Here is a 27,155-nt window from a genome sequence, read left to right on the forward strand (position 1 = left end):
AAATATATGCCCTGACCCTAAAATAGCAGACTACCAGTTATGCTCACATGTTCTTATTTGCACAGTAACATTTGATTTGCATGTTCTCCACCGCAGAAATGGTCAGGATCAGTCATGTGTGGATTTAGGTCAAACTTTCTAATGTGATCTCACTTTTGACTCAATTTCTCTGCTAGTGCTGCAGTTGACAGACCTGATACGAATCAGCTCAGCCATCAGTCTGTTGATTTCCTCTTAAACCACTTTTCTTGATCTGAATAATTCATCTGTGATCTGCCGTTTCAGCACATTTTGTTTCTTTTGACGCTGGAAGCTCAGATTTCATGACGTCCTCTGTGCAGTGAAGGAAATGGTGGCAGCAAAGCCAGCTGCAGACGGTCAGACGACACACCCTCTTCCCCCTCTGGGCCTTTATGTGACATTATATAAAACATTCCTGAGTGCTAGTCAGGCCTGGTGTGTTTACACAGCGCTGGGTGCTTACCCTTGGCACTGGCTGTTTGAGCCTCGCTGGCGCTTCAGGGGCAGCGCAGCTAATAGGGGCTAGAAGGGAGGAACAGTGAGGGGCAGACACAGTACTGGACCTCTGAATATCAGCACACAGCCTTGATGTTCTGCATGCTAAGTTCAGAGCAGTGTACAGGCAGGGTCTGAAAGCACAAACCTCCTCATTTCTTGACCATTCTTGTTTTGTCTTCCAGTATCAAATGAAAAAAAACATGTGCCTTCCTGGAAGTGACACATTTAGATACTCTTGTTGATATGTAATTCTAAGGCAAGTATGTTAAAAATATAAGTAGCTGTCTTTAGGGGGATGAGTGGCTCTCCCTCAGATCAGTCTAAGAACATAAAAAAAGGTTCAATCACAGAGTTTTTTTTTTTTTTTTTTACCTGTGCCACAACCCTGGCTTTTTAGAGTCTATATTAAGCCACCGCACCACTTTACCCCTTCTCCTCTGCTTGCTGCCACCCTCCCCTCGCTCTCCCAGTCATTTTCTCCTCTTTTCATATGTTTAAAGGGCAGTTTATTTTCCATTTGCAGGGGAAAAATTAATCCGTCTCTGCTCTGTGGCGGTGGCAGGCCTGGATCCTGGAGGAGGTCTATTACCTCTCCTGCCAAGTCGACTCCCCCTCCAGGTTGAATTACATTAATACCTCCTTTATAGCCAATCAACTGGACTACTCGTATATTTCAAAACCAGTAAAAATAATTGAAGAAACCTCTGCGCGGAAACTGTATTCATACACTTTAATCTCTTCTTCAAGAGGTTCAAATTGGTTGTGAGGCATAAAAAATGTAGCACAAAGAAGGTGACACTAAAGAGTTCTTGAGTAAAAATATTACATGATGTATGTATGTGTGTGTGTGTGTGTGTGTGTGTGTGTGTGTGTGTGTAGGGGATTGGTGCTTAAGAAGTCGGGCTGACATATCCTTAGCTCAGAGCAGACAAGGAAATTAAGTGGTGAGAAGTATGACAAACACCTCTGATTTTCCTTTGATGTCTGTGTCAGCGCTGTTTGGGCAAACTTCCAGCAGGAGCAGCCTCGCACAGACAGCAGAGTCTGCTCTGCTTCAGATATTTAAACACGTCCTGTATCTACGAATTATCTCAAAGCCAAGTTAAAGGTGAGGGAGGCTTTAAGATAATATGAACATGTTGAACATTTTACCCTCCTCAAGGGATAACAGTTGAGGTAAATTTAGTGTTTCTTAAGACATGAGATTGTTTTTTTTTAAAAAGTTGTAAAACAAACATGAAGTGTTTGTCCTGGTTTTGTTTAATAATCTTATTTAAAAAGGGTATATAACCTTAAATAGCTTTTGTGTGATTGTGGTTTAGTCATACTTTGTCATACATACTATTTTATGCTGCATACTTGGTTGGTTCTGTTCACTTTTTCTCTCCAATGTTAAACTAGTTTCTTATTCTTAAATAAGAAAAGAGAGACTGAATGGCAGAGGTAATTTTATTATCTTTCTATGTTTTTGTCCTGATGTCTGCCTTTCAGAATTGAAAAACAAAGGATTTCAAAAAAATTAAAAAAGGGTAACTGTCATTAATTATTCTAAGGCCTGAATGTGTCTCAGAGAACAGTTTACAGAATTGTTGAATATGTACAGTAACACACAGACAAAGAAAATAATATTTATGTACAATTCAAACACCAGGGTCAAATTAATCAAGTAACGCCACTCTAAAAATGGTCTGCGTAACTGAATAGGTTGAAAGTACCAAAAAAGAATTTATGCAGTGCAATAACTGTGGGTATAACAGTATAAACTGAGAATGAAATCAAGGCACAATAATCTGTGTTGCAAATGAAAGCTGAGCTGAACTTAGGCCAAGTTCAAAGTGCACATTTGGATCCTACTTTCACTCTCAAATTGAACACAAGGAGTCTTGGAAACTCGACAGCAACAAAATCTAACTTATTAATATTTTGTGATACTATAAGAGGTTTGCTGGCACTGGTGCTAATAGCATATAAAAGAGAGAGCCATAAAATGAAGCTAACACAGAAAAAAATTACTTGATTGAACTAAAAATCATAAATTACAATGTATGAATGTATCTTTTCTATGTGATTCAAAACAGCTGATTTGACCAAATGAAGAAAAAAGCTGAACTCTGCAATCCAGTTGTGTCTCTGTCTATATCACTTTAAGACACCAAATATAATCCAGTCCTTAAACAAAACAACTATATAAAAGCTGAAGTCTTCAATCTGAACTTGCTCTCTAATCCTCTTTGCAGACATCAAGCTGCAGTTTATTGTTAAAGTTGGTAAATACTTTAAAAAACTGTCTGTGAAGCTGCTTTAAACATGTGAATGAAAGCTGCTCTTCAGACCTGAGACGTGCTAAAAGCACAGAGGCTCACATCACATCTGCACAACATGTTTACAAGTTGCTAACAGAGGGTGCTAATTAATGTTTAGTGTCTCACTTTAAACGTCTAAATGGCTATCTGTAGAGCACATTCAGCCTTTCTTTATCTGGTGAGATGTATTTAAACATATTAAAGATGTCTTATGATCCTGCATCACGGTTACGATGTCTTATCAATAAGGCCTCAGTGGAAAAATGAGCCCTGCTTAAAATATCCCACAAAAACAGTGCACTGCTAAAGCTTTCCAGCTTTAGTGAGCTTTAGTGAGGAGCAAACCACTCAAACCTTGTTTTATATGTTCCACAGCTGTAAACAAATGACAAACACACAGAGAAAAAGTTGAACAGTACAGGGAGAAAGAAATCGTCTTACCGTTTCTTTGTTGGGAAGCAGCTCTTTACGGATCCTGAAGAAGTTTTTGCCGAATTGTCTCAAGCCTTTAATGAAGCGCTTCTGTAATTTTTCACAGAAGAAAAACAGAGACAGAGGGAGAGAAAAAAAAGGGCTGTTACTATCTGTGAAGTCAGCTAAACTCTAACCGCATAAAGTAACAGGCGAGCACCATGACAAAAACATTGTTTTCCTTTCGGTAGACTGTGGTTTGAGAGGTTTGAAGTGTATCTAGAAACCTCTGTAGCTGTTTAAACTGGAGTGAAAACACAGCTGTCTGAGGGCGAAACGAGAGAGGAAATGACAAGTAAGGCTAAGAAGAGTCGCTGAGATTAAGCTCGATTTTTATATACTAAATAAACAGCTTTAAAAGCATTGTTATTTATATCAAAATATACAAAAGTGAAGAGCTGTCAAGTATTAGCCGTAACTTCACAGTTGAATGGTGAGAGATTGCCTTGCTGTGCCTGATGAACAGTTTCTTTTTCAAAAGGAAATTTCAGAATTGTACAGCCATTTAAAAACAAGTCACAGTGTCGAGAAATATACCCATACGAGAGTGAAAGGAAGTGAATGGCACAAACAGAATTTGCTACATCAAAACATTGAGTTTTATGACAAGAACACTGGTTGTTGACATGCTGTCTTATTGCTGTTAGCACAAAAACAACATCAAGAACAAATAAACACCAAAAGGCTGAACAACCTAAATGTATATCTTCTCCTTTAAGAGCCACAGACCGCGAGCCATAAAAAGCGGAGGCTGGAAACATTCATAACCAGCGGAGCAGACAACCAACAGATTTACTTTCTTGTTCCAGAGGCAAGCCCCGATCCTCAGTTGATCTAAGCCAACCGTTTCCCCCAAAGTAACTCCAGCGAAAAGTCCTCAGAGAGCACGGCACAAATCTCTACATCCAGCCACAGGTAGAGGAGAAATAAGGGGACAAATCCACAACGACTCAGATGGTACACCGCTTTTCCCCCCGTTTTTTTACAAGCAAGAAATAGCTTGTCACTCTCTGCTCTTCCACTACAAAGGGGAAGGCTTTACATGTGATCTTTCTGCAAGAGAGCCTCTGGTTCGCAGCAGGCTGGAAAACCCGGACTGGAGTGTCATGTTTGTGTCTGGCACAGCGCTCAAGCTCAGCCTGATCTCGATCCTCTAATGCTGCATTAAGAGGCTTCATGTCTCCCCCACACACTGGGAAAATCAGGCCACTGTTTGTTCATGTAAATACACCAAAGCTGAAGATTTAATGGTACAGGAATCCTTTAAGTGTATTCACAGTGAGCACACACTCAGACGCACAAACTCAACTAACTGGCAGCCTGTGAGGGGAGGCTGGCTGATACAATTTGTGTGGAGAAAGGTCTTGGACATGGTGGAAGGAGACAAGTGAGAAGGAAAACCAGACATGGAGTCTCACTGAGTGTCAAGGGTTCATTTTCCAGGCCATGTACAGAACATTATGTAACCACAGATTGTTTACATACTCAGCTTTGGTGGGGAACAAAGGCCAAACTTGCTGAAGTAAAACAGCCAGCTGCAAAACACGACTGTCTTTTAGAAGGAAAATTACAGGCAACAAGGACAGACTAACTTCAACAAAAGCAATAAATACTATACTTATCTCCATCATGCAAACTAACTGGATAGTCTGGGGTTTAAGATTTTAACTGTTTAATTGTGAGAAACAAAATGTCAAAAGTATAAGCCTAAGTTAAAGCAGACTAAATAATCAACAGAAGAAGCCTAATCAAAAGAGAAGTGTAAACGTGCTGACAGCTGAACTAAACATGCCGTCCTAACTGTGACATGAGGCAGCACTTCATTTGCATTAATCACACTGAAGGTGTAGCGGCTGATTAGCCAGTAGATGGAGCCGTCTCCAACACAAGGCGCTCTCCCGCATCCGACACCCATCTCCATCCACTTGAGGGGTTAAGAGCAGATTACCATTTGGACTGTCAGTCAACTTCCACAGAGTGACACACAGCAGAGTAACCCCAGTGCAGAGACTTAAAGGATCAACATCACACCATTTGTTTGGCAGGTGATGACATGAGAAACATGAGAAAAAATCCTTTAGATTTTTTTAAAGTATTCAAAACATTTGACAAGAATACATACATGTTTTTTTTTTTATTAACTAAAGGATGAATGATGTCCTGCAGGAGTCAGATGACAGTAGTGGGTTAAAACCAGAGGTTTTAGTCCAGCTATGAGAAAAAGTCTTTTCCCCCATTCATTACAGTCAAATTAAATAAGCTAGTGAGGCTAAATGAAAGTCAAAGCTGATAATTACGGCTGGCCCACAGAGCTGCAGACTGGTAAACTGACACACACAGGATTACAACTAAACAAGACAAAGTGTTTTCTGGGCAGTGATAAAGTACATAAAGAGGGATGTAATAACTCTTAAAAAATAAGCTTCATCATTTGTTAACTTCTTGTATCAGAGGGCTTTTTCAGGGGAATAGTTTAGTCACCAATTTAACAACAGAGAAACTAAGACCTTAAGTTTCACGTCTCATGATTTCAGGATGAGTCGACAATTCAACCTGTCTGTGCAGACTGTGCATCTGTCCTAATTATGTCACCTTAATTATGTCCCCCTACTGTACTATTTACACAGTCTGTCCGTCTGTCTCCATAAAGGGTCCGTGTGCTGCACGCTCCCTCTCTCCTCACCCCCTCCCTTCTGTTTTCTTTCTCTCGTTGGCTCCCCCCGCTCCTCCTCCCTCTCTACGTGTCGGCTCCAGTTTAAGGCTCCATTTCAGCTGCCTGGGCTCACTGCGCTCCAGCCCAGCTAATAAATCATCCGCCAATCTGCTCCCTGAATCGCTCTGCCCCTGCTCCTATTGCTCCAGCCCCGCGTTGCTAGGCGACACAGCGGTAGAGGAGGGGCAGAGAGAGCCTGAGTGCGCGAGTAAGAGAGCAAAAGAAAAAGAAAAGGGGGGGGGGGGGGGGGGGGGGGGGGCGAACCGAGCAGGGTGGAAGCTCCACCAAATGGCCATCCACTGTGCAGAAACAACAGGCTTCTCTCTCTGAGTGTGTTCCAGTGCTGGCGCTTTTAAACCCGCCCCAAGTTTCCCCTCGGAGGCTAACAGAGCGCTATTGTGAGGCTGCAGAAGAGACGAATAAAAGGAGGAGGAGAAGGAGAAAAGATGATTCAATAGGCCATTGTTGGTTGTGCGTACTTCCTGCTGGAGAGTTGATTGTTGGGAGTTGTTAAACTGGTTAAGATAATGCAGACGTAGGCGCAAAGATGGTATCATGATGACAAACAGAGTACAGGAACACACACAGCACATAAATCCCCTAAATGTCATAGCATGAAAACACTGATGCGAGTCTGGCCAGCAGCAAACAAAGCCACTCTCACTCAATATGGAGTCATTATACTTGACTCGTTGTTAAAAGCTGACCTTTTAAAGTTCACAGTGTACAAACCCAGAGGGCAAGGACGGTCAGCCGGACAGCCAAAACCAAAGGCTAACAACACTGTTGTCTGTTATGAAATATCAGCCAGTAACACGATTGGCCATGGAACGCAGAGAGAAAATCACAACATGCTTGAAAAAGAGAGGGAGCGCTCACTGACAGATACTAGACTACCCACATCCTCTTTACACTCACACCACAAATCTATGTTTAGACATGCTCAAACGACTGTAAATGCAAATGGAGATTCACACGTTCACTTCTTTATACCTTGAACTCTCAAACATCCTGCCAGGCAGCCCCAATGTGCTGTTTTTATATTTATCCAATAATAGTCAGGAGACATTTTGCCAACTTTCAGCAGGCACAGTTACATGTTCTCCTTCCCTCAGCCTGTGCCGACACAAAAGGTGACAGGAAATTCCAGCACACACCCATCCTGCCTGTTATTTAGTTACTAAACAACCTTAAAAAGCTTTGCTGGCACAGAACCATGACGGTGATAAAATGCACTGTTGACACTAAATCTTTGGTAAACACAGCTCCCTCTGCAGACCAGGGCTGCTACAGTGAAGAAGCTTGTCTGACTCGAAAATAATGCACAGCCTCCGGAAGGAGATGCAGGGCAGCGTGTTGTGTCTCTCAGGTCTATAGGTTTGCTTTCAACCACTGGGGGGCTGCTTTCCCACCCGCCCCGCCCTTCCTGCTCAGTGCTGTCGGCGGCCTGCTCCAGTCATCCATCAGTTGAAAACACAGCCGGAGATAAGACACGGCACAGTGCAGCTGGCAGAGGAATAGACCTGCTGCCCCGCAGCAGTCATAGATCAGCCTCCCTGTCTCTGACACGGTGACACACAGCACGGCTGCTGCTGCTTCTGATTGTTTATATGGCACCTCCTGTTGGCCGATGCATTATTAGCAACACTTACTCAAATCAGGAGCGACAGGAGCTTCATGAACAGAGTCAACTGCATTATATCACGGGTCCTAGAGCAGGGATGTTCAGATGATTTGTACCAAGCTTGTAGCATAAAGAAGATGAAAAAGATTAATTGAGATGATTTACCACTGACCTTGTGAAATTACTGAGACTTGGTGTAAAAATAATCAATAACCACAGACAAAACTATTTCTGTTTCCAGCCTTCAGAAGAATGCAATGAATAACTACACAAGAAGGAAAAAGTAACGGCGCGCTTCAAGCATGGATGTGTATTAAACATTTAATATGTGCATGAAAAAAATACAAATATTTTGAAAAGCTTGAATGTCAAAGAATGTTACAGAAAGTTTTGAATTTGTGTTTACGTTCAATTTTTTTTTAGCTCCTTAAATGAAGTTTTTAATTGAAGGTGTCTTAAAGCATTTATATATGAAGACATTCCTGATACAACTTGAATCTAAACTGCAGTAATCATTTTACAAATCTTGTGCCTTTGAATTGTATTTATCTATCTTGTATGTGATCGACTTTATGACCTCTGTTTCTTGGTTTTTGCTTTTGTGAAGCACTGTTTTACTTGAATTTTGGAGACTTCCTTTTTAAAGAGAGGTGAATATTACTGGTTTATGTTTTTTGGTACTTTTAAAAATGATCTGGTCTCCGGAAAGAGATTACTGATGTGGCTAGCACCAGCTTCTGTATTTAATTACACATCTGTATTCAATTATAAATTACACCACTAAATATTAAGTTAATAAAATTCATGTTCTTTGTTTTGTTTGTAGGTGTTAAGTGTACTCTGCAGTTTTCAATGCTGCCTGTTCAACTAATAACTGGAGCATCACACAATCTATTTTTTCTCATGAGAAAAAAAATAACTTTTCCAAATATTTTCCAAGTCTTTAAACTATTTATTTATACTTTCCCAGAAGTAGACAGCCACAGCTGTTTCAATCCTAAATAATATTTAATCTCAATATAATCTGTCAGGATTTTTCAGATCCCAAAAGCAGAAGTTGTTTAGAGTTTTGAAAGTCACATCTTATCAGCAATTAATGGTTTCAAGTGCCTCATGTTAACGCTTTGAGAGAGTTTATTTCTCAGTATAACTATTACACAACCAAAAGGATGTGATGAGCTGACGGCTGGTAAAACATGCAAAACAGCAGTGGTGCAGAGGGATTGCCTTATTCAGCTAGACAAACATCTCAGGACTATATTATGTCTGCTTGTCTGAAAGCTTTGGCCAAGCTATAAAAACGGTAAAAAAGCATTTTTTTTAACCAACAGCTTGCTTTAGTGCTCCGAGGTAGTCAAACTATTACAGTGAAATATGTAAGGCTCTACATTTGATTTATTCTTCAACCCTTCAGCTTTCTGAAGTTATCAAACTGAAGATTTTTCAAAAGATGGTCTCATTGTAGAAATAAATGAGTAATTGCTGAGAGCTGTTTCAGTAATCTCACAGTAAAAAGAAAAGAGGAGAGAATTTTGCCTTTGCCAGCATCACAACAATACAGATGACTAAAAGCTCTTTGATGAGCGATGTTGTCACTTCCTCCAGCACAGTAATGAAACAGCTAAAATGATGATAGCAGCGCTGTTATCTCTCTCTCTTAGATGAGTGGGTAGAAATTATTAAAATTTTCTGGAATGAGAGGGTTGAGATAGAATTAGGTGCTGTGTGGCAGCAGCTGCAGGCGCAGAGAAGAGAGAGCAGAGTTCGGATGGGGGAGCGAGAGAAGTCAAAGGGGGGAGAGGAGGGTGACGAGTGACCCCGCAGACAGGCTGATTCTGTCATTCCAGCGGCTCCCACTGTCACTTTCATTCACGTCTGCAAAGAAAGCAGGGGTGGGGTGAAAAAGAGCAGGCAGGAATAATGAAGCAGCAACCTGAGGGGATGAGATGGTGGAAAGAGAGGAGGAGGAGGAACAGGACTGATAAATAAATAAAGAGCAGCAGAGGCTGATTTCTGGGAGCCAGTCAAGGTTGGAGCTACATTTACACCTGTCCCTCAAGGCTGTGGGGCTGGAAAAGGCACAACTGGTGATCTGATCACTGGGAGTTGTGTCCTTGTAAGGCCACAGACACGCAGAGACTGCTGCTGTCGAGAAGGTAGGACACAAACAGCTTCCTGAAAACTTCAACCCGCTGACACAAAAACCCACACAGAATAAAACAGCGTGTACTGGACTCCCTAACAGCTCAGCTGCTCTTACAAAAGGCTGAACATGATGAAGGCGCTTCTAAGTGTGAATGGTTTCACTCTGAGGATCTGTGAGAGCATCATTTTAATGAGCAGAGGATCCAGTGATGATGTTTCTGAACTGTTTCTGTAAAATAACAATTTTTAGTTCACCTTGCTATTTGGGATAAGTAAGACCTATTAGGTATAATAACTAAACTTGGTCTTTTTAGTTTGATTATTTGTGTTATGAGTTCTCTGTTAGTTGTTTTGTTAGTAGTGTTATTCTACTTCTAAAAATTCTAAAATGTGTTTAATGTTGTGATTTCACCAAAAGATAATGTAGGCAGTATCCCTAACTGTGGCTAATCAGTCAAAGTTTTAAAAAATGTTTTTTTTTTGTTCCTTTTAAATATGTATATTGTGTAATGGACTCTGTTAGGCATGCTGTTATGGAGGCTGGGTGCTTTCCTATTCATTCTCGGTTCCAATGGATCTGATGATGGACTTTTAAATATGTGTTTTGATACACGGACATTTCTGCACCCAGGCTCTGTGACTTTAATTTTTTGTAACTTGTGCTGCTTGCCCTCCCTTTTTTCTCTGTTTTTGTTAAATTGTTAAATTTCAAGAAAAAGTTGATCACAGAGATTACAGATCAAAGAAAAAAATATTTAAAAGATGATGTATCAAGGGTCTGAGAGGCAGAATCGTAATGTCCACATATGTGTATATTACTAAAGAATGCAATTTTCAAATTGCAAAGGCTGCAATTAAAAAAATAATAATAATAAAGTTTCATGTACACAGACCTGGAGGAAGTATAGTAACTTGAACTTGTCCTCCCTTAAAACCAGAAAAAGTCAAAATGCTGTTTTTTTTTCTGGCAAAAAAAATCCTTGTGAGCTACAAAGATCCATCCAGTAGAATGATCGTGGCCAGCAGAGCCATACCCCTTAATCACCTTGTTCTGTATGGTTTGCTACTCTTACTGACAACGGGAAGTCAGTAAATATTTTGTGTTCCTTTTTTTTTTTTAATTTAAGAAATGCAAAAAAAGACTTGTTTAAATGTTAACAGTATCTTTTGCCGTGTTAGTCATACAGTAAAATGACCTAGAACTTGTGTTAAGTGAACAATGCAGAAGATAAATGCCCCCCCCCCAAATTCGTATGCTAAATCGCAATCGCAATATTGGTCTGAAAAAAAAATCACAATTAAATTATTTTCCAAAATCATTCAGCCCTATTGCCAAACAACTCCAAACTGAAAAAGTTGTTTCTTTGAAAGAATAAAAAGACCACTTTAAAGTTTCCTTAACTTAGCATCTCGACATACAGGGAAGCATTTCCTTCCCAAACACATATGAGGTGCTGATTTGATGATCACCTGACAAAATACTGAATAAAGACGAGCGGCTTTCTGATTCTACCTGGTTTAAAATTAAGACGTTTGTTGTTGTGCTTTAAAAAAAAGAGTTTGTTTTTCCTTTGTATTAAAAAAGACCTAAATTATTCTTTGGCAGAAATACTGTACTGCTTGTGGACCAGCTGTGTTAAGTGTGTGCCTCGTATAGAGAAGTTATAGTCCTCGTTAAGGAAGCTTTTCAACCATGACTCTTTTTGTTTTCAAAACATTAGTTTTCTCAAAACTGGGCTGGAACTAAACTTTTTTCTCTCTTTTTGCCCCCACCATTTGGTTCAATCACACTTTCAGGATAAGACATCATGCTATCACTACATGAATGTCTATCATAAGCGATACATAGCATTGTCATCCTTTTTCCTCCCTATTTAAAAATGAAAAAGTGAGTACCAAAGCTTGTCCCATCCTTATGCCTCACTGTCTGCTCTGACTCTGATCATCTTCACACAGCCGCTTAGTGCCGCAGTGCTAGCGAACATGCATAAATAAAGGCAAACCCATAAGCACAGCACAAAAGGATGGCAGACTTAATTTGTTGTGATACGCGGTGGTCCTGCCGTGGGCTCTGGTTTTATTCAGATGTGCCCTGCCCATCATGTTCAATTACAACACAAATCATCCTGTGCACTTATACTTGATCTGATCTGCTGGATTCAAAGCTCAACAAGAGGCTGCCAACAAGCTTCAGCATTAGCAAACAATATCAAAGTGGAAAGAGAATGATTCACCCAAGAGGAGGAAAAACTAACAGGAGAATTTCAGCTGTGGAGGCTCGTGTCTCAGAGATCTATAGTCATAAAAGGAGAACGAATACAAACATGTAGTGCAGCGTGTCAGAAAGCATCAAGGCAGAGGCTGCAGCTCTCACTCGTTTTGACACGGTGTTATCCAGCACTTTCATTTCCCTCCTCCTCCTCGCTCATGATGGGGTGTTTGATCTAAGGGAGAAGGGCTGCCATTTTCTGCTTCCAGCTCTTCAACAGCTGCACTGAAATTCACATCTAAATTCAAATGGAGGCGAACATTACCAGCCCTCAATCTTTTCCCCTTTCCAGACTTCCATGCTCAAGATTTATTCTGTGGCTGATAAACAGGATGCAGCTGCTCTTGGGCCTTGGAGGAGCTGGAAACTGGTGAGTTTTTTTCCCTCATGTCTTGTGAGACTGAGCCAACAGCCTTATTTTAAGTCTCTCAATAGCTCCCTCTAAAGACACAAAGCGAGCTCTGACAGCAAGCAGCTATCGATGTCAGGTATACAGAGACCGTAAAGAAAAACAAATAGTAGCCAAAAACAAAAAAGATTGTTTTCATGCACAATATGCTCTTGTGACATTTTAAAAATCAAAAGTCTTCTCTTACCACTTCATCTTCAGACCAGCACTTCTCTATCAGTTTGGGTACAGGTTTCTTCACCAGACGCTGGAGAGCTTTACCCGCATCATAGCTGCTCTCGTGAAGCTGAGGACAACAGAACAAACATGGAGTTATCAAAAAATAAACATTTTAAGGTCATAACTTGCTTTACAGTGACTCATGTGAGATACTGTTAGCTGTTTTGACAGATTTTATTCCACAGATTTCTTTAATAACCCATCCAGGGATGACCACAGCTTTCACTAGAGACCTAACGGCATCAGAGGAAATGGTTTGCTAAAGACCCATGAACCCACATGGAAATAAACAACACGTTGACAAGGCAATTGCTGTGCAGCTTTAAGGTCCGTGTCACATTCAAATTAGGGAGACAGGCAGCGCTGGAGCTCTTCCTCTGAGAATAAACAAGCATCGCTCATTGGAATTGCAAATGGAGAGGAAGGTCGAGAGACAATGACCTGCCAGCTATGTTAATTTTCCACTTTATAGAGTCAGAATATAAATGCCCTGTTTATGATGATTCTAATCTCCTTGAGCCTGATTCCTCAGTATTCATTACCATTGTGATGGACAAATCTCTCATTAGGCCTAATGTGTTGTAAGTCTCTGAGCCTGGGTTTACTACAGGGGGCTACTCTACTAGCTCAGGGGCTTTATCATTGCCCATCACAGTGCAGTAACATCACAGTTAAAACTACAGTTAAACTGAACCAGATCAATCTCTTTCCTGCCGTATCTTTGAGACTTGTAGCATGGTTACTTACAGTGTTAAGTGCGTTTAATGTAGTGTCATCTCTCGAGGCTGCTAGACACCCGTCTTCTGTGGAGCCTCCGTCACACATCCCTGCAAAGGCAGCCATACTCCTGCAGATACAGCACATGCAAAAAAAAATCAGTTATACTGTTTTCATTTCTGCTATCGGTTAAACTGATGAACATAAATTGGGGGAAAGCATGTAAACAAATGCGTCTGCTGTAATCAAAAGAAGAGATACATTATCAGAAAACTCATTGCTAAAAGAAGGATCTACAAGACTTACAATATTCTTATAATGATGTAAAAAAAATTTACATTATCGAAAGACGAATAAAAAAAAAAAAACTTTTTCTGATTTAAAGGACATCTAGCAGTTTTATCTCTTTGCTCATGTTTTTTGGTTGGTTCCCCTCTTCAGAAAGTTATATTTCTCTAATGAGACTCCCTCCTTTCTACACTGTAGTCCTGCTACTTTATTAAAAACCATTATCTGTATTTAACACATATGCTTATTCTCACAATAAAAAGTACTTTAAGCATTTTCAATGAGCAGGACTTTAGCACTAGAACACCTGTGTGGTGGCTACGGAAAGGCATAGATGGAGCTTCTACAACACCGTCTGTCACAGTAACAGAGTGTGATTAATTACCCGGGGGCCCCCTGACTACAACATAACACAGAAACCAGTTAGCATGAATCACTTTCATTGCGAACACATCAAGGGAACATTGATGAATGATTTAATCCCATCATGCATCATCTGATGAAGTGCAACATTATTATGAAGGATTCCAAAACCTCTTTGAAGACACAGATACAATCTTAGGTGCCGAGACATGTTTAGACTGAAAGGACATCTGTCTTGTAGATTTAAGTCTTACAAGTTTTGGAAACTATCTTTAACCTCATCAGTAACACTAAACCTCGACCTTGTTCAGTTGACCTTGCAGCCCTGCACGGACAGCTCTCCTTCTTCATGCTCACCTTGCGGCTCTGAGGTACATGAGAAGATCACAGTCATTGACCCCCGGCATCCAGACCAGCTCCTCATTCTCTGTGACGGCCTGGCCACCAGGAGAGGGGAAAGGCTGTAGCTCAGGGAGCTTGGCCTAATTGGATCCAGGGAAAAGGAGAGGGACAGATGGTGTCATGCTACAAATAGTGTACAAGCTAGCAGAGAATATCAGCTATCAACCTCCTGTCATCAACTTTTGTCCGGGTGATGGCGGAGAGGACTGGAGAAAGGTTACAGCCACAACTTTTCAACATCTTAACACAACATGGAATCACGGTGCTCAGATAACTTTCTCTTCATGCTACATTTCAGATGGATGAGGCTATCCCATTATGCTAAGTGTGTTTTTGGAAATACACGACAGGCTTACATACTCAAACAGTGTTGGTGACAAAATAAAAAAGCAAAGAAAGTTTGTGTAAGTGTCAAAAGTTTTTACACATATCTCCTGCAAAGTTACAAGGCAACTACAGGGGTCTGAAATGATAAATAATGGCGCAAACATTTTAGTTAGCTGAGTAAATAATTCAAAAGTTAAAAACAGTGTGTTGTTTAACTCTTTATGTGGGTGCCTTATAAATCTCTTTTCTGAAATAATATGGGTAAAGTTGTATGTTTTGTACAAATCACTCACTATCATTCAAGATCTACTTGCTGGGTAATGTGTGTTATGATGACTTACTTGGTGGCTAGGTCCCACTCGGATTTCCCCCTGTGTGCTGTTTAAACGCCTGGGAAGAAAGAGAAGAGGAGATTTTAACATTTTACTCACACTTACTTACTTTTAGCAGAGAGAAATCTGACTCTAACAGCGCTTAAAACAAGATGAACAAGTCCAATGAAGTCTTCCGACAAAGTGTGACTAAAAATAAAGAGATTGTGGCCTGACAGTGATCAGATGCGAGGGGCAAGGAAGTGACCTCTTATTTTTATTAACATTTTACAGGAGTGTCACAGGTCACTTGTTCTTAAAGGTCAATAAAGGTAAATAAAGATAAAATATTTTTGTTGTTTGCTTCACCCTAACCAGCCAGGCAGTGCACATTTGCAGGCCTAAATGTGTACATGCAGCAGTCAAACAGAATCCCCTAAAAGAGGAAGAAGGGGGTTGAGGTGGGGGAACTGGCTCTGGATACACAGGGTGAGAGCCTCTCAAAAGGCTGCTGGTACAAATGTGGGTAGCCATAGCAACTGCAATTTAATAATAGTGTTGGGATCTCCAGCTGCAGTGGATTAAAGAAAATGACAAGATGTTCCTTTTCAAAAGCCTTTCCTTCAGTTGCCTAGGTAACAGCGCCAATTTTCATAGAGCCGAGCGCAGGGCGGCCCAGAATCTGTCAGTGTGATTTGCACCCGGAGAAGCACGCACTCCATCACGGAGACCTGGAGGAAACCTGAGAGGCCACATCTCCTCTGGTCTTCTTAAAACCCCCTCTAACCCTGAAACCCTTCTGACGGTTACAAATTTAAACCCTCCGTCTCCTGCTTTACACAAAAACCCCTCCGCTCAGACAGCACAGGGGATCCAGGGTACACTGAACTATGGCTGACAGAAGCTCTGGCACAGACAGATTTAGGCTCAGGCCAAAAACTGAATTTTCAGCTGCAGAAAATGTCCCCAGGCCTGCCAGGAAAGCCTGCTGCTCCAACATACGCAGGAATACTTTGTTTTATTTAGTCGCAAAAAGAAAAAAACTGCAGAAAAGACAAATCTAAACATGAAGCGATCAGAACTTGTTGAATTTAAAATGAGTAGTGTTGAACAATATCCAACACCTCCGAGTCACCAACACTTCTGATGAGCTGTTTCTGCACAATTAGATCCTTAAGGTTATGAAATATATATATATATTTGAATATAAATGTTGCATTCAAGCCTCTAACAATTTATGTATGTGACTGGATGTAAATCTGATCTGTGTTCCTGCTGAGAAAGTTTCATAAATGTGTTCCTGACAATGTGCAGCCGGCCAGGTCTGCTGAGGGTTTGGCAGGAGGCTGTAAGGATGACAAATGAGCACCGGCGCACCAGCATAGCAGCGGTGTCTAAAAGGCAGCCATGTTTTACTCAGGCAAATCCCAGACATTCAGATGGAACACTGCTCAGGTCCTGGGAGAGGAGGCAGAATACAGATGTATGGTAGCAGGAAAGCCCACATAAAGACTACAGCAGGGATTCCTATGCAGACACAGCATACAGAGGTAGCACAGTACTAAGAAGAGCATGATGAAATTGATATATAAACACCAGGTATTAAATTTCAGTGTGTGTTTCATAATTCTTGTAGTTAAAAATAGCTGATTTCTAGTCAGGATACGAATAGCATACATGGAGTATCAAAGTTATTAGTTCTAATTCTGATTTGTTGTAATATTAAGCTGCATAAAGCCTGTTGCTGAGAACATTAGCACTGTAAAACATGCCCAGTTGTTTCACAAAACAAGTTCAGCTCTAACTCAGCATTAGCGCTCAATCTTGTCAAATAATTACAGGCTTACTCATTAAACCCAAACAACAACATGACAGACTGGTCAACTTTGTGTGTGGGCAATCAAGGATAGACCCGCCCCCTCCATCAATTTCAGCCAATCACGGCGCTACTCTGTGGCACACTGACATAATTGCAGCACAGCAAAAACAAACCCCACGACGTGCAGCTCAGGTGCCACGGCGAGCAGAGCGTGCACATCTTAACTGGTCGCAGAGCATGGGGAACTTTTGTGTGCAGACCTGCACCGTTCCGTACGCCAAGTCAGCCCGGTTGTAAACAGGATCTGCAAAATGGAGCCAGGGCAGCCTCTCCGGGTCGAGCAGGCATGCTTGGTGCTCTGCTTCGTCTGCTTCAGTCTCGAGGATGCTACGAAAACCTTTGCTGCCAACATGACTACACTGTATAAGGTGTTCATAACAGTGTGATAGCAGAGCAGTCATATTGTTGTCACACAAACGCGTAACGGTATGTGATCCGCAGTGAAAGAACGCATGTTCACTTCTGCAGCTACCGACACAATGTGCATGCTCGTTTTCAGGCGTGTCGACACAAACACAGCCGGTAAACATAATGACAGCCACACGGTCACATTGCAAACATCACACAGTTTTGTCAGACAGCTGGAACGCGACTCGTGAAAATAAAACGAACCAGCCGCTCGCGCAGCAGGCAATAAAGGCACGAGAAAGCAGGAGAAGAAATGATCGCAGACCTACCTCCGGGGACTGAACAAATCGTCCATTTCTGACATCGAGCCCTAAGGTTTGGGAGGTGACACTGTGTGTATAATGCTCGTTGGAGTTAACTCCCCTCTCCCACCTATTTCTAGGTGCTCAAAATGGAGAAGCACGCATTCGCTCCGGAGAGGTGTTCACTGAGCTTGTGCTGTGACCTCAGCCTGCACGTAACAGCGTCGCGAGCTCGGCTGGCTGCTCTGTAGACACTACTGAGCATGTGCTGCGACCTCATACGAGCGCACACACGCGCAGACACACTCAGGGGCAGACAGACACGCATGCAGGATACGGAATTCATCTCTCCTCGTATGTCTGCGCCATAATAAACAGCAGCGAAATTGCAAGGCTGCAGACACCCCGCTCAGAATACCAAACGAGCAGAGCAGAGCAGAGGAGGGAGGGAGGGAGAGAGCGGGGGACTGAGATTGAAAGGGGCCATGGAGGAGGGGGTTCCCTACTTGCAACACTAGATGCCAATAACAAGGACAGCCGTCACTGCAACATGTGAGTTGCCCTCGAACATTAAACGTAGATTAAAAAAAGGAAGATTCTCATATTTTAGCGGTCAACTTAAGAGCAGCATGCAGCAAACAACATCTGCCTCAACTTGTGCAGTTTTCATTGTAGTATATGGTAATAGCGGAACATCAGCAGTATATAGCATGCTCTGAAATAAGTAATAAAGTGTAGACCGAAGCAGAAATATTCAGATACAAAGAACACAGCTAATTCCAGTTAACACCAACATTTCTATTAAAGGCTTCTTTTTTATATATATAATCGAAGCCTCACAATAATGTTTAATAAATTAGTTAGTTCAGACAAAGTCAGGATGTGTTCATGCAAATACAGTGTACAGCAGCACTGCCTGTCACTATGTAAGTCTTTAAAGGATGAGAGTAAAGAGGTTAAGTTACCATAAAGTTGTAAATAAAAGCAATTGAACAGATTTTCCTCAAGTTCTGCAGAAAATGAGGAAAAAAATCTAGGAAAGTGGAAGGATAAGAGAAAACTAAATGATGCAACATCCTCTCTGTAGTGAGTAAAGACTAAGCGAAATACACAAAACAAGACAGCCACTCTGCTGCACCCTCAGGGGAGAGAGACAAATTTAATTTTGTCCAATTTAAAGCACATGTCACTACTGTAAGGAGATGTTTTCTCTAAGAAGAGGCTAAATTGAAATTATTGTGCCTCTAAACTAACAGGTTAACTTGAGATGAAACATCAACTGTAAAAAACTTGTGTTTTTGATACACATACTCGGTACACCCAAAAGTTACTGATAATGTATTGCAGGCTCATTATGTACTATTATACTCCAATAGGGCTTCTCTTAGTGCACTGACACAGAAAGCATCATTGGACACAGCACTTAAACCAAGACTGGAAAAGCAGAAAAAAGAAACAAAGAAAATAACTCATACTTTTCTTTCCATATAAGATTAGTACATTTTGATTGTTTTACAATTTATTTCGAATAAAAAAGTTAAGTATATGAAATACTGAAAAGGATTGCCTGATTACATTCATGTCTTACATGTCATTGGGGAATTTTGCCATCTGCTCTATTCAAACACATTTGATCTGATTGAGACAATGTTGTGTGAAAGATTTTGAGGGTACTCAGAAAAAGCCCTCTCTGTCTACATTTTTTTTCAGCATTATATTCCTTCTGACAGTGGATAATGGCACTAAAGTTTTGCTATAACAGCACTGAAAACTATGGATAACACTTTGATTGTGGCCGACGCAGTAAGTGCATCAGTCAAACAAACAGGAAAACTGTTTAATTTCCTTTTATGATTGATTGTTTGGATCATTTTTTAGAGTAAATTTTTAAAAATATTTAATTTGACTTCTTTCTTGTGTTTTATTTGCTGCTTTACTTCAGATTTAATGATGCTGACTATGGGTACTTGAATAAAAATGCTACATTAGGCTTCAGAAATAGTGAATATTTTTCTGATCTTTTTCTCAATTATTCAAAATTTTATCGATTACTTGCTGGATAGTTTATAAGTTTTGTTACTTGCAGTTCTGTTTTAATGTAAGGTGAGTCTGCTGTGTAGAGTTGGCCCTGTGTTCCTATGTCCCTGGCTTGTGTGGATGAAAGCATATACAGTGTGGATGGAACTGAGTGGACGGAGAGCTCCTCACCTGGTCTCGGGGTTATATCCAAGGATATAGAAAAAGGAGTCGATGCGAGCTTTGAACTCCCTGGCAGCAAAAATGTCGGAGAAATGGGAAATGTTGCATTTCCCCCTGTGAGAGGAAAGACAGGCTTTATTAGAAAACAACAGCAACAACATGACAAAGTGATGCCCTAGCAGGAGCAGACGCAGGCCTAATTAGATACTCTCAGGGTGCGTGTCTATCGGAGGTGACAAATACAGCAGCAGGAATCTCGTGCCTGTCAGAGCCTGCTGACTTTGTGGCAACACATCAGGCTTTGGCTACTGAACCCGTAAACACCAGCTGAACATGTCAGCCCTGCCTCTACCAGAGTGTGGGAGGAAAGGAAAGGGAAAGAGGCATGAAGATCCAGACAAGAATTCAACCTGTATGCCTCCTGACGTGATAACCCCCCAGTGAGCTGAGTGGGCTGCGTTTCTGACCACATCTTGATACCATTTCCTGTTCCCAGCACCCTGGTGTCTGGCTCTATCAAAATAACAGCCATCACAGGCATACAGAGCTGTGCTGCCGTGCAGAGAAATAGTATCTTCCTCCCCCTGAAAAGATTAAAGGGCGCTGAGGAGAGTTGTCTTCGGAGAGCTGCGGCATTACAGCACCCCACTGGAATTCCCTCCAGTTTATCTAAAGCCTGGAGAATAAGTCAAATCAAAGGGTGCTCTGTGCCGCTAATTTGCCCTGAAATCAGTGGTTTCTGAGAGACGTGGCTTTGGCTGCCCGCCTTTGTGCTGCTCACACATGGTTTTGGTTAAAGAAAAGGGGAAGTGGGAGAGGTGGGAAAGGTGGGAGGGACAGGAGGGGTGGCCAGACAGGAATGGCTGAAGCGACAGAAACAGGAATCACAGAATGAACTCTCAATGTCTGATTTCCCACCAAGAAGATGATAGAGCCCTTGTTATCATCTCTTGACCCAGGGTAAAAACAGTGGGTGCTATCACTTTGTACCGAATGTCTCATGTGACAGGAAGAGTATGAGGGGTTGAGTTAACAGCTAATTCAGTCCTTGTGAATGGAAGGCAGCACAAGATATGGTTTTATATTTGTAGCATCTTTACACACTTCTTTCTGTTATTACCACAGTTGTTACAGCAGCAGTCAGTCAGAAAAAAGTCACTTAATCCAATAGGGGGTGCTAAAATCAACTTAAACAGAGTTACTTACATGAGCTTTAAGACGGGACCTCTTTTAACATTACTTTCCCACTCATTTGATATTTTAACCACATCAAGTCTGAATTAAACATTTTAAGACCTTTCAGAATCGTATTCAAGACGTTTTATGAGATTTTAAGAGAATTTTGGACTTTTTAAGGCCTTAAATTCAAATTATTGGATTTTAGACACTTTAAGACTTTTAAAGACTTTGCAAATACCCTGATTTAACATCAATGATCCTGTGGTTACCTTTTTTGTTTTTACAACTTATAACATAGAGCACTTTGGAATCAGATGCAACAAGTAAAAAGGGAGCCCCTCATACCCAATTCAAATACAAGTTGAATCTTCAGTACTGCATTCTCTTGAGTACAAAAAAAACATAGATTTATTTAAGAAATAAAGAATGAAGGTCATTACAGAAGTTGCCACTGTCACTGTTAAACCTATATTTTGCAGGCTGCAGGTGTTACTTCAATTCTAAGACAAAGAAAACTTAAAAAAAAAAAAAATCGTGTCTTTTTTGTTCAGTCATGACAGCATTTTACTGCAAGCTGACAGCAGGCATATATCCAATTAATCCAAAAATACTACATTTTATTTCACTGAATATTAATACACATTGCTTTAAGGGTAGAAAGTTTGTATAGTTGCACCAAATCAATGACTAACAATGATCAAAATATCTGATTCTGCACTGATCTATCACATTGCTCCCTCTCTAAATCTCGGGATTCTGTGAGAACTGTACAAGCAGTGAGCAGATTTCAAAAACTAAACTAAAACTAAAACTATAAAGAGGATGACAGAAATAAATGCTGAGAAACACAGATACTGTCTTTATCAATACAAGCACTTCATTCCTGTTTCTGGACCTTAAGGGGGTGAACACTGTGAGCAAGGATACTTGAGAAAAACATACTCTTACTTCAAAGTACAGCTTTTATCTGTGAAAAAAGGTCTCAGTCTCCCTGTGCGTGCTGTTGTAGATAAATGTTGTGTTGGTGTTTGTTTACCTGAGAGCAGCAGCATGATAAGTATCCACGTAGTCAGAAATAAAGAGTTCCCGACTCCTGACCACCGGGTCCGTGATAACCAGCTCCCGGCCAGAGTCTGCGCAGGGAGAAAGAAACAGTTGTACTGAATACATTTCTATGTTACACAAAATGCTTCAGCCAGCCAAGCTCATTCATCTATGACACAGAGGGAACAGAGATAAAGTAAGTCAGGCATTTGAACTCACTAATAAAATCATGAGAACAGTCCTGCCTACAAAGTAACAAGTAAGTCAGTGGAGGTCAATATTATGCCACATAATTCAATAAGGCCAATAAAGAGCCGTCCCCTGAGGAGGGGACATAATGTTCAGTTCTCAAGTGAAATGACCCTTACGGGGGTTAAGACGCATCAGCAGCACCAAGTCCAGCCAGCACTCGTCATTGACAAACGACCCGGGTTGTTACGAGTTGTGGACTCCGTGCTTCGGCCTTATGACATCAATTCTAATAATCCTGAGTCTCTACTGCAAGGACAGAGTGCAGATAGCAGAGCACTGCAACACTGATGCTGTTTCTGGAGGGAGCAGCGTACAGAGTGTCTGGCTGATAACCTCAATGACACCGAAACTAAAGCCTTCCCTATGAAACAACTGATACAAAGATTGTAGGAGAGAGGAAAAACAGCGTCAAACCGTGGCCAGATTGGCGGCATATGTGTTTTTTTCTCTGGTTAAAATGCTGTTTATACACTGAACAAAACCTGAGTTGTCCTTAAGAAATTCTTTAATCTGTGTCTTAAAAACATGAAGGGAATTTCAAACTGATAACAGAATGTGTAACAGGTCTGTGTGAGTGTTGTGAGATTGCTGCTTTCTCACTATACAGAGTGTGAATAAAAGCAATGACAAACCTTAGAAAAGAGTGAACACACAGCTAAAGTAAACTGAAACTATCAGCTATAATAACACAGTGTTCAGAGCGAGGACAATGAGTGCTTGCTCGCCTGAGGCAAAGTACATCAAACACTTTGAAGTCAACATTTTTGGAAGAATAACTTCTGTTAAATGGAGAGGGAGAGGGACTGAAAAAAGATTAAAGACGATTGGGTTTCACAGAAGAATGTTTTCTTTGTATGGATTTACAAGTTCAATCTGTGATGGATTTATTAATTAAAATCTTGCTAGAAATCACAAGATATTTCTCCATACAAATTGTAATGAAAAAGACTGTTTTGTGAAATCCAAATCTCCAATTATAAAAGAGCATTCCAGCTTTTACAAATCAACGTCCCCTCTGTCCTCATCATGTGTTAGTCAGTGGTTGTAAAACAGGAACAGTGCTGATGGTTCTGTGGATGAGTAAGTGTCAGAGTGTGATGAGTCCACTGGCACTGATGGTGTTGAGAGTTTGCGCTCGAGGGCCACATGACACCGCAGGTTATTAACACTTGACAGTGAGGCTGTCTGGCCTGAGGGAGTGTTACCGGGGGAACAGCATGGAGCCACGGGATTGGCTCTGTTGCCCGGGACACCATCTTCTGGTTTCTGTTTGAAATGCAATTCACAGCTAGCTCTTACATCTCCCAGCAGCCTGAAGAGCTGGGGCAGGTGTGTGTGTGTGAGGGAGAGAAATTGAGAGTCACGAAGAAAGAGAGTGTATTTACTGAGTGTGTGTATATACTGTATGTGTGTATATTGCATTTATGCTTTTAGGAGAGGCAATCTCACCGTTCTCATTGTTGCGATCCTGCACCAGGTGCTGGTAGACGGAGTCAGGCACCTCTGACTGGCGGTAGTACCATTTCACATTCATCAGCAGATGGTCCCGTTTACTCTACAACACAGAAAGACACACAGTGAGTGAGCAGGAGAGGGAAAAAAAAGCACACAGACACACACACAGATTAACAGACATCATTTTGTTTGATCACAACGTCACAAACCAGCCTCTCAGTAAACAGAGATGCTGCGCAGACACAAAGTTTATGACTCACACAGGCTGATGCCAAAAAGCACGCAGAGAGACCGAGTCAATTAAAAAGGGATTGCGGAGCATTTAGAGCCTTAATAAAGTAAACAGTGGGATGGCCGTTTGCTGGAGGCAGTGTGGAGAAAGAAAAACCATGAGGGGGCTGCATGAGGCTTAAATCTCTGCCTTCTGGGTTTGCTTCACTTAATGACAACACGTTAATGATTTTAATAAAGTGTTAGGGCTTTACATTTTCCTCATGCATAGGTATTGTTTCCTTTCACAGTGCTTTTTTATTTTACTAGTGCTGCCACTTACTGGTCCTTTTACAAAGTGCACATCAGCAAAGGCTTGTAATCCCTTACACGGCCAGCAAGTGGCAGCTCTGAGGTAAGAAGAGGGGCTTTTTCAGGGCCAGTCAATGAAAAGCTCAGAGGAGAGGACAAGAAAAAAAAAAAAGAAGGGGAGGAGAAAATGCCAAAAACTGAAGCTAGCAGTGAGTTGAGGGATGTAAAGGGCAAAATAATCTTTTCATTTCATGTTGTAAAATATTTATTGTGCCTTCACATGAGCCCAACTGACCGTCACAGTGGTTTCAAAGAACATTAAGGAAACTGCCGGGCTGGGTGCTGGACTGCAACATAATCCTTTTGGCTCCAGCCATCTTTACTGGAGAGATGGTCGCTCTGCACTACAGAGTACTGTACAGTACTGAGCTAGCTGAGACACCTGCACTGACACCACCCAGGGAGGACAGAGAGAATGAGCAGATGGAAAATGGAATAAGGGAAAAAAGTCTTGAATAATCTAAGACAGACAGTTTAACATCCGCTCTTTCCAGATTTGTTACAGTCTGTGAGTGAGTTTATGTGTGTGTGTGAGTAGAAACATGAGGTCAGGGTAAAGATATTTAAAGCTTTTAGAGTACATTGTTCTGTTATGTCACCGGGGAGGAGATAGAGCACACGCAGCCAAGCAAATCATCACCTCCCTAAACCCTCAAGCCCACCTCTGGTTTTCCCATTCTCTCCTCTCCTCTCTTCTTCCCTCCCTCCTTCCCCAGAGTTTCTCATTCTAACCCTCCACTCCAACACCTCTCCATTTTCTCCCCTCTTCTTCTTCCCTTCTCTCCAACCTTGAGCAGGAAGGAGGAGTAAGAGAGCCTGGTTGTTTTATACAGCAGCTGGCACGCAGTCAGTCAGCTACATTTACAGCTCTGGATGATTGTTCGAGTACACACGCAACGTCACACATCCACACACACTTATGATTGTTATTCAAGGGAGATACATACTGATGGAGTGTGACACAGACCCCCTGAGCACATAGACATACTGTGAGTGTGTGTGTGTGTGTGTGTGAGGAAATGTGTGCAATGACGTCATGTCCCTCCCTCCCTTACAGCAGTTAGCCCACCTTCCCCTCCCCTCTTGTCTTTCCAATGTACTGACACTGTTGCCTTCTAAACTAACAGGCTGCCTGCCAGCACTGAGCGAGCAGTTATACTGTGCTTATACATAATTAATACTTTAAGGAGACTGTAAATGCTGCCAGTGTGCTACCTGAACATTTCAATTTCTGTGTGTGAAACCACAAAATCAAAGGGATTTCAGAGAGCTGGAACACAGAGCCTGACGCAGACACAGAAGCAGAGCCTGCACGCACACACAAGAACACGCAGATTTACACCTGATTCACAAGCCGGGAACGTTTTAAACCAAGTGAACAGAGCAGAGAGTGAATGTTACTTCAGCTATCATCAGTATCCTCGTCACTACAGAGGAGCTGCCGCTCTCCACAGCAGATTGCTGTTTAGAAGCTCACAGTGGCGTTAAGCCCTCTCAGGCAAAAAGAGGGAGGGAGACAGAGAGGAAGACTGTGAGTGCAACATATGGAGCACGTAGTGGGAGTGAAGCATAGCTTTCAATTATCACAATTCTATAAACACGCAGGGTGGAAAAATGAGTAGATAACGCTGGGAGAAAATGGAGGGGGATGATAGACAGCTGAGACTAGCTGAACGAACCACTGCTTGTGTTGTCTGGGTTTTTACAAAGCCTGCCGTAGAAAATAACAGAGGGGACATATAAGAGGGAACCACAATGCTGAATTGATTAGAGACATTCCACGCTGCTTGTAGAGAGCTCAGCCTCGCACAATGTCGGACATCTTTGTCTGTCCTGCCAGAGGCTAAACATGGCCCTGCCCTCCCTCCTCCTGGGCCCTAAACCCTGGGAATGCCACTCACTGCAGAGCATCCAAAAGACTCACTAACCCACTACTGAAAGCAAGGAATGAAACAAGAGGGGTAAAAGTGCAAGGAGACACGGTCGAGGAGAAAAGAGGGGGTTGGATTAAAGTAGGAGGAGCAGGACCTTCTCATTTCCTCCGACTTAAAATTACAACTATCCTCCTCCTGCTTTAATGGAGCCCCCGGGGTACAAGGCTGCCCCTTTATTCATAGAGGAGATATAAATCTGAGAGTCATGCTTTGGGCTGGGCACAGACACCCCCTCCCTCTGCTCATGGCTTAGGCTGGCCTGGGACACTTTCAGCAAATTCATCAGGCAGAGTCTGATTTAAGCAGTGCCACTTATCAAAAGGTGAAATTATCATCACATTTGAGATAAGGTTGAATTTATCAAAATGTATGCGTAATAATTTATAGAAACACTTCAAAGAATCCATCACTGTTCCTAAAGCAGCCCAGGCAATCCAGGATTTATGTAAGTTGGTTAATTCTTCCTCTGACTCGCTAAAGGTGGCTGGCCATTTGGATCCACAATGGCCGTGTGCTTTTCTTTGAGCAGCTGCATGTGTGTGCAGTCAACTCTGGAGCAGGGGCCCCTGTGTGTGGCTGCACCACTACAAAGACACAAGGGGGGGTATGGAGAGGGGGGACTTCCCCTTTAACAAGGAAAGACTTTGAGGCCCCGTTTACACGACAACGTTTTATCTGAAACCTTGTCGTTGTAAAAAACGCTAAGTTGTAAAAAAAAGCTTAAACGCAGTGAAAAAAATCTGCGTTTACACGGAAACGCTGACGGACTGAAAACGCTGTAGTAAGCATGCCAGGCCTGAAGTGGGCGCTATAACTGCCTTGTCCGGAAGCCGCTTTTGGTAGATCTCCACCGAAGTAGAGTTGAGCCGGTCATCTGGTGAATTGGGGAATACTAAGTTAA

The 27,155-nt window shown here is 41.8% G+C and overlaps 1 protein-coding gene across 6 annotated transcripts in view; it reads right to left on the bottom strand.

The window, feature by feature from the left end:
• Positions 1-27,155, bottom strand: part of rerea (arginine-glutamic acid dipeptide (RE) repeats a) — a 148,913-nt gene that overhangs the window by 16,052 nt on the left and 105,706 nt on the right. For 4 of the 6 annotated variants that reach the window (XM_074680826.1, XM_074680827.1, XM_074680824.1 and 1 more), the window contains 8 exons: positions 23,733-23,838; positions 22,024-22,120; positions 19,818-19,922; positions 15,111-15,159; positions 14,398-14,522; positions 13,420-13,519; positions 12,641-12,739; positions 3,264-3,344 (listed from right to left, as the gene is read on the bottom strand). In XM_074680826.1, coding sequence (XP_074536927.1) covers positions 3,264-3,344; positions 12,641-12,739; positions 13,420-13,519; positions 14,398-14,522; positions 15,111-15,159; positions 19,818-19,922; positions 22,024-22,120; positions 23,733-23,838 — 762 coding nt within the window. Of the gene's footprint in view, positions 1-3,263; positions 3,345-12,640; positions 12,740-13,419; positions 13,520-14,397; positions 14,523-15,110; positions 15,160-17,636; positions 17,940-19,817; positions 19,923-22,023; positions 22,121-23,732; positions 23,839-27,155 lie in introns of those variants that run through there. The other 2 variants (XM_074680829.1, XM_074680828.1) reach the window with 2 other exon arrangements.

The sequence above is a fragment of the Halichoeres trimaculatus genome, unplaced genomic scaffold (assembly GCF_033239565.1).
Source record: "Halichoeres trimaculatus isolate MK-OKI-2021-1 unplaced genomic scaffold, fHalTri1.1 fHalTri1_scaffold_11, whole genome shotgun sequence".
Taxonomy (NCBI): domain Eukaryota; kingdom Metazoa; phylum Chordata; class Actinopteri; order Labriformes; family Labridae; genus Halichoeres; species Halichoeres trimaculatus.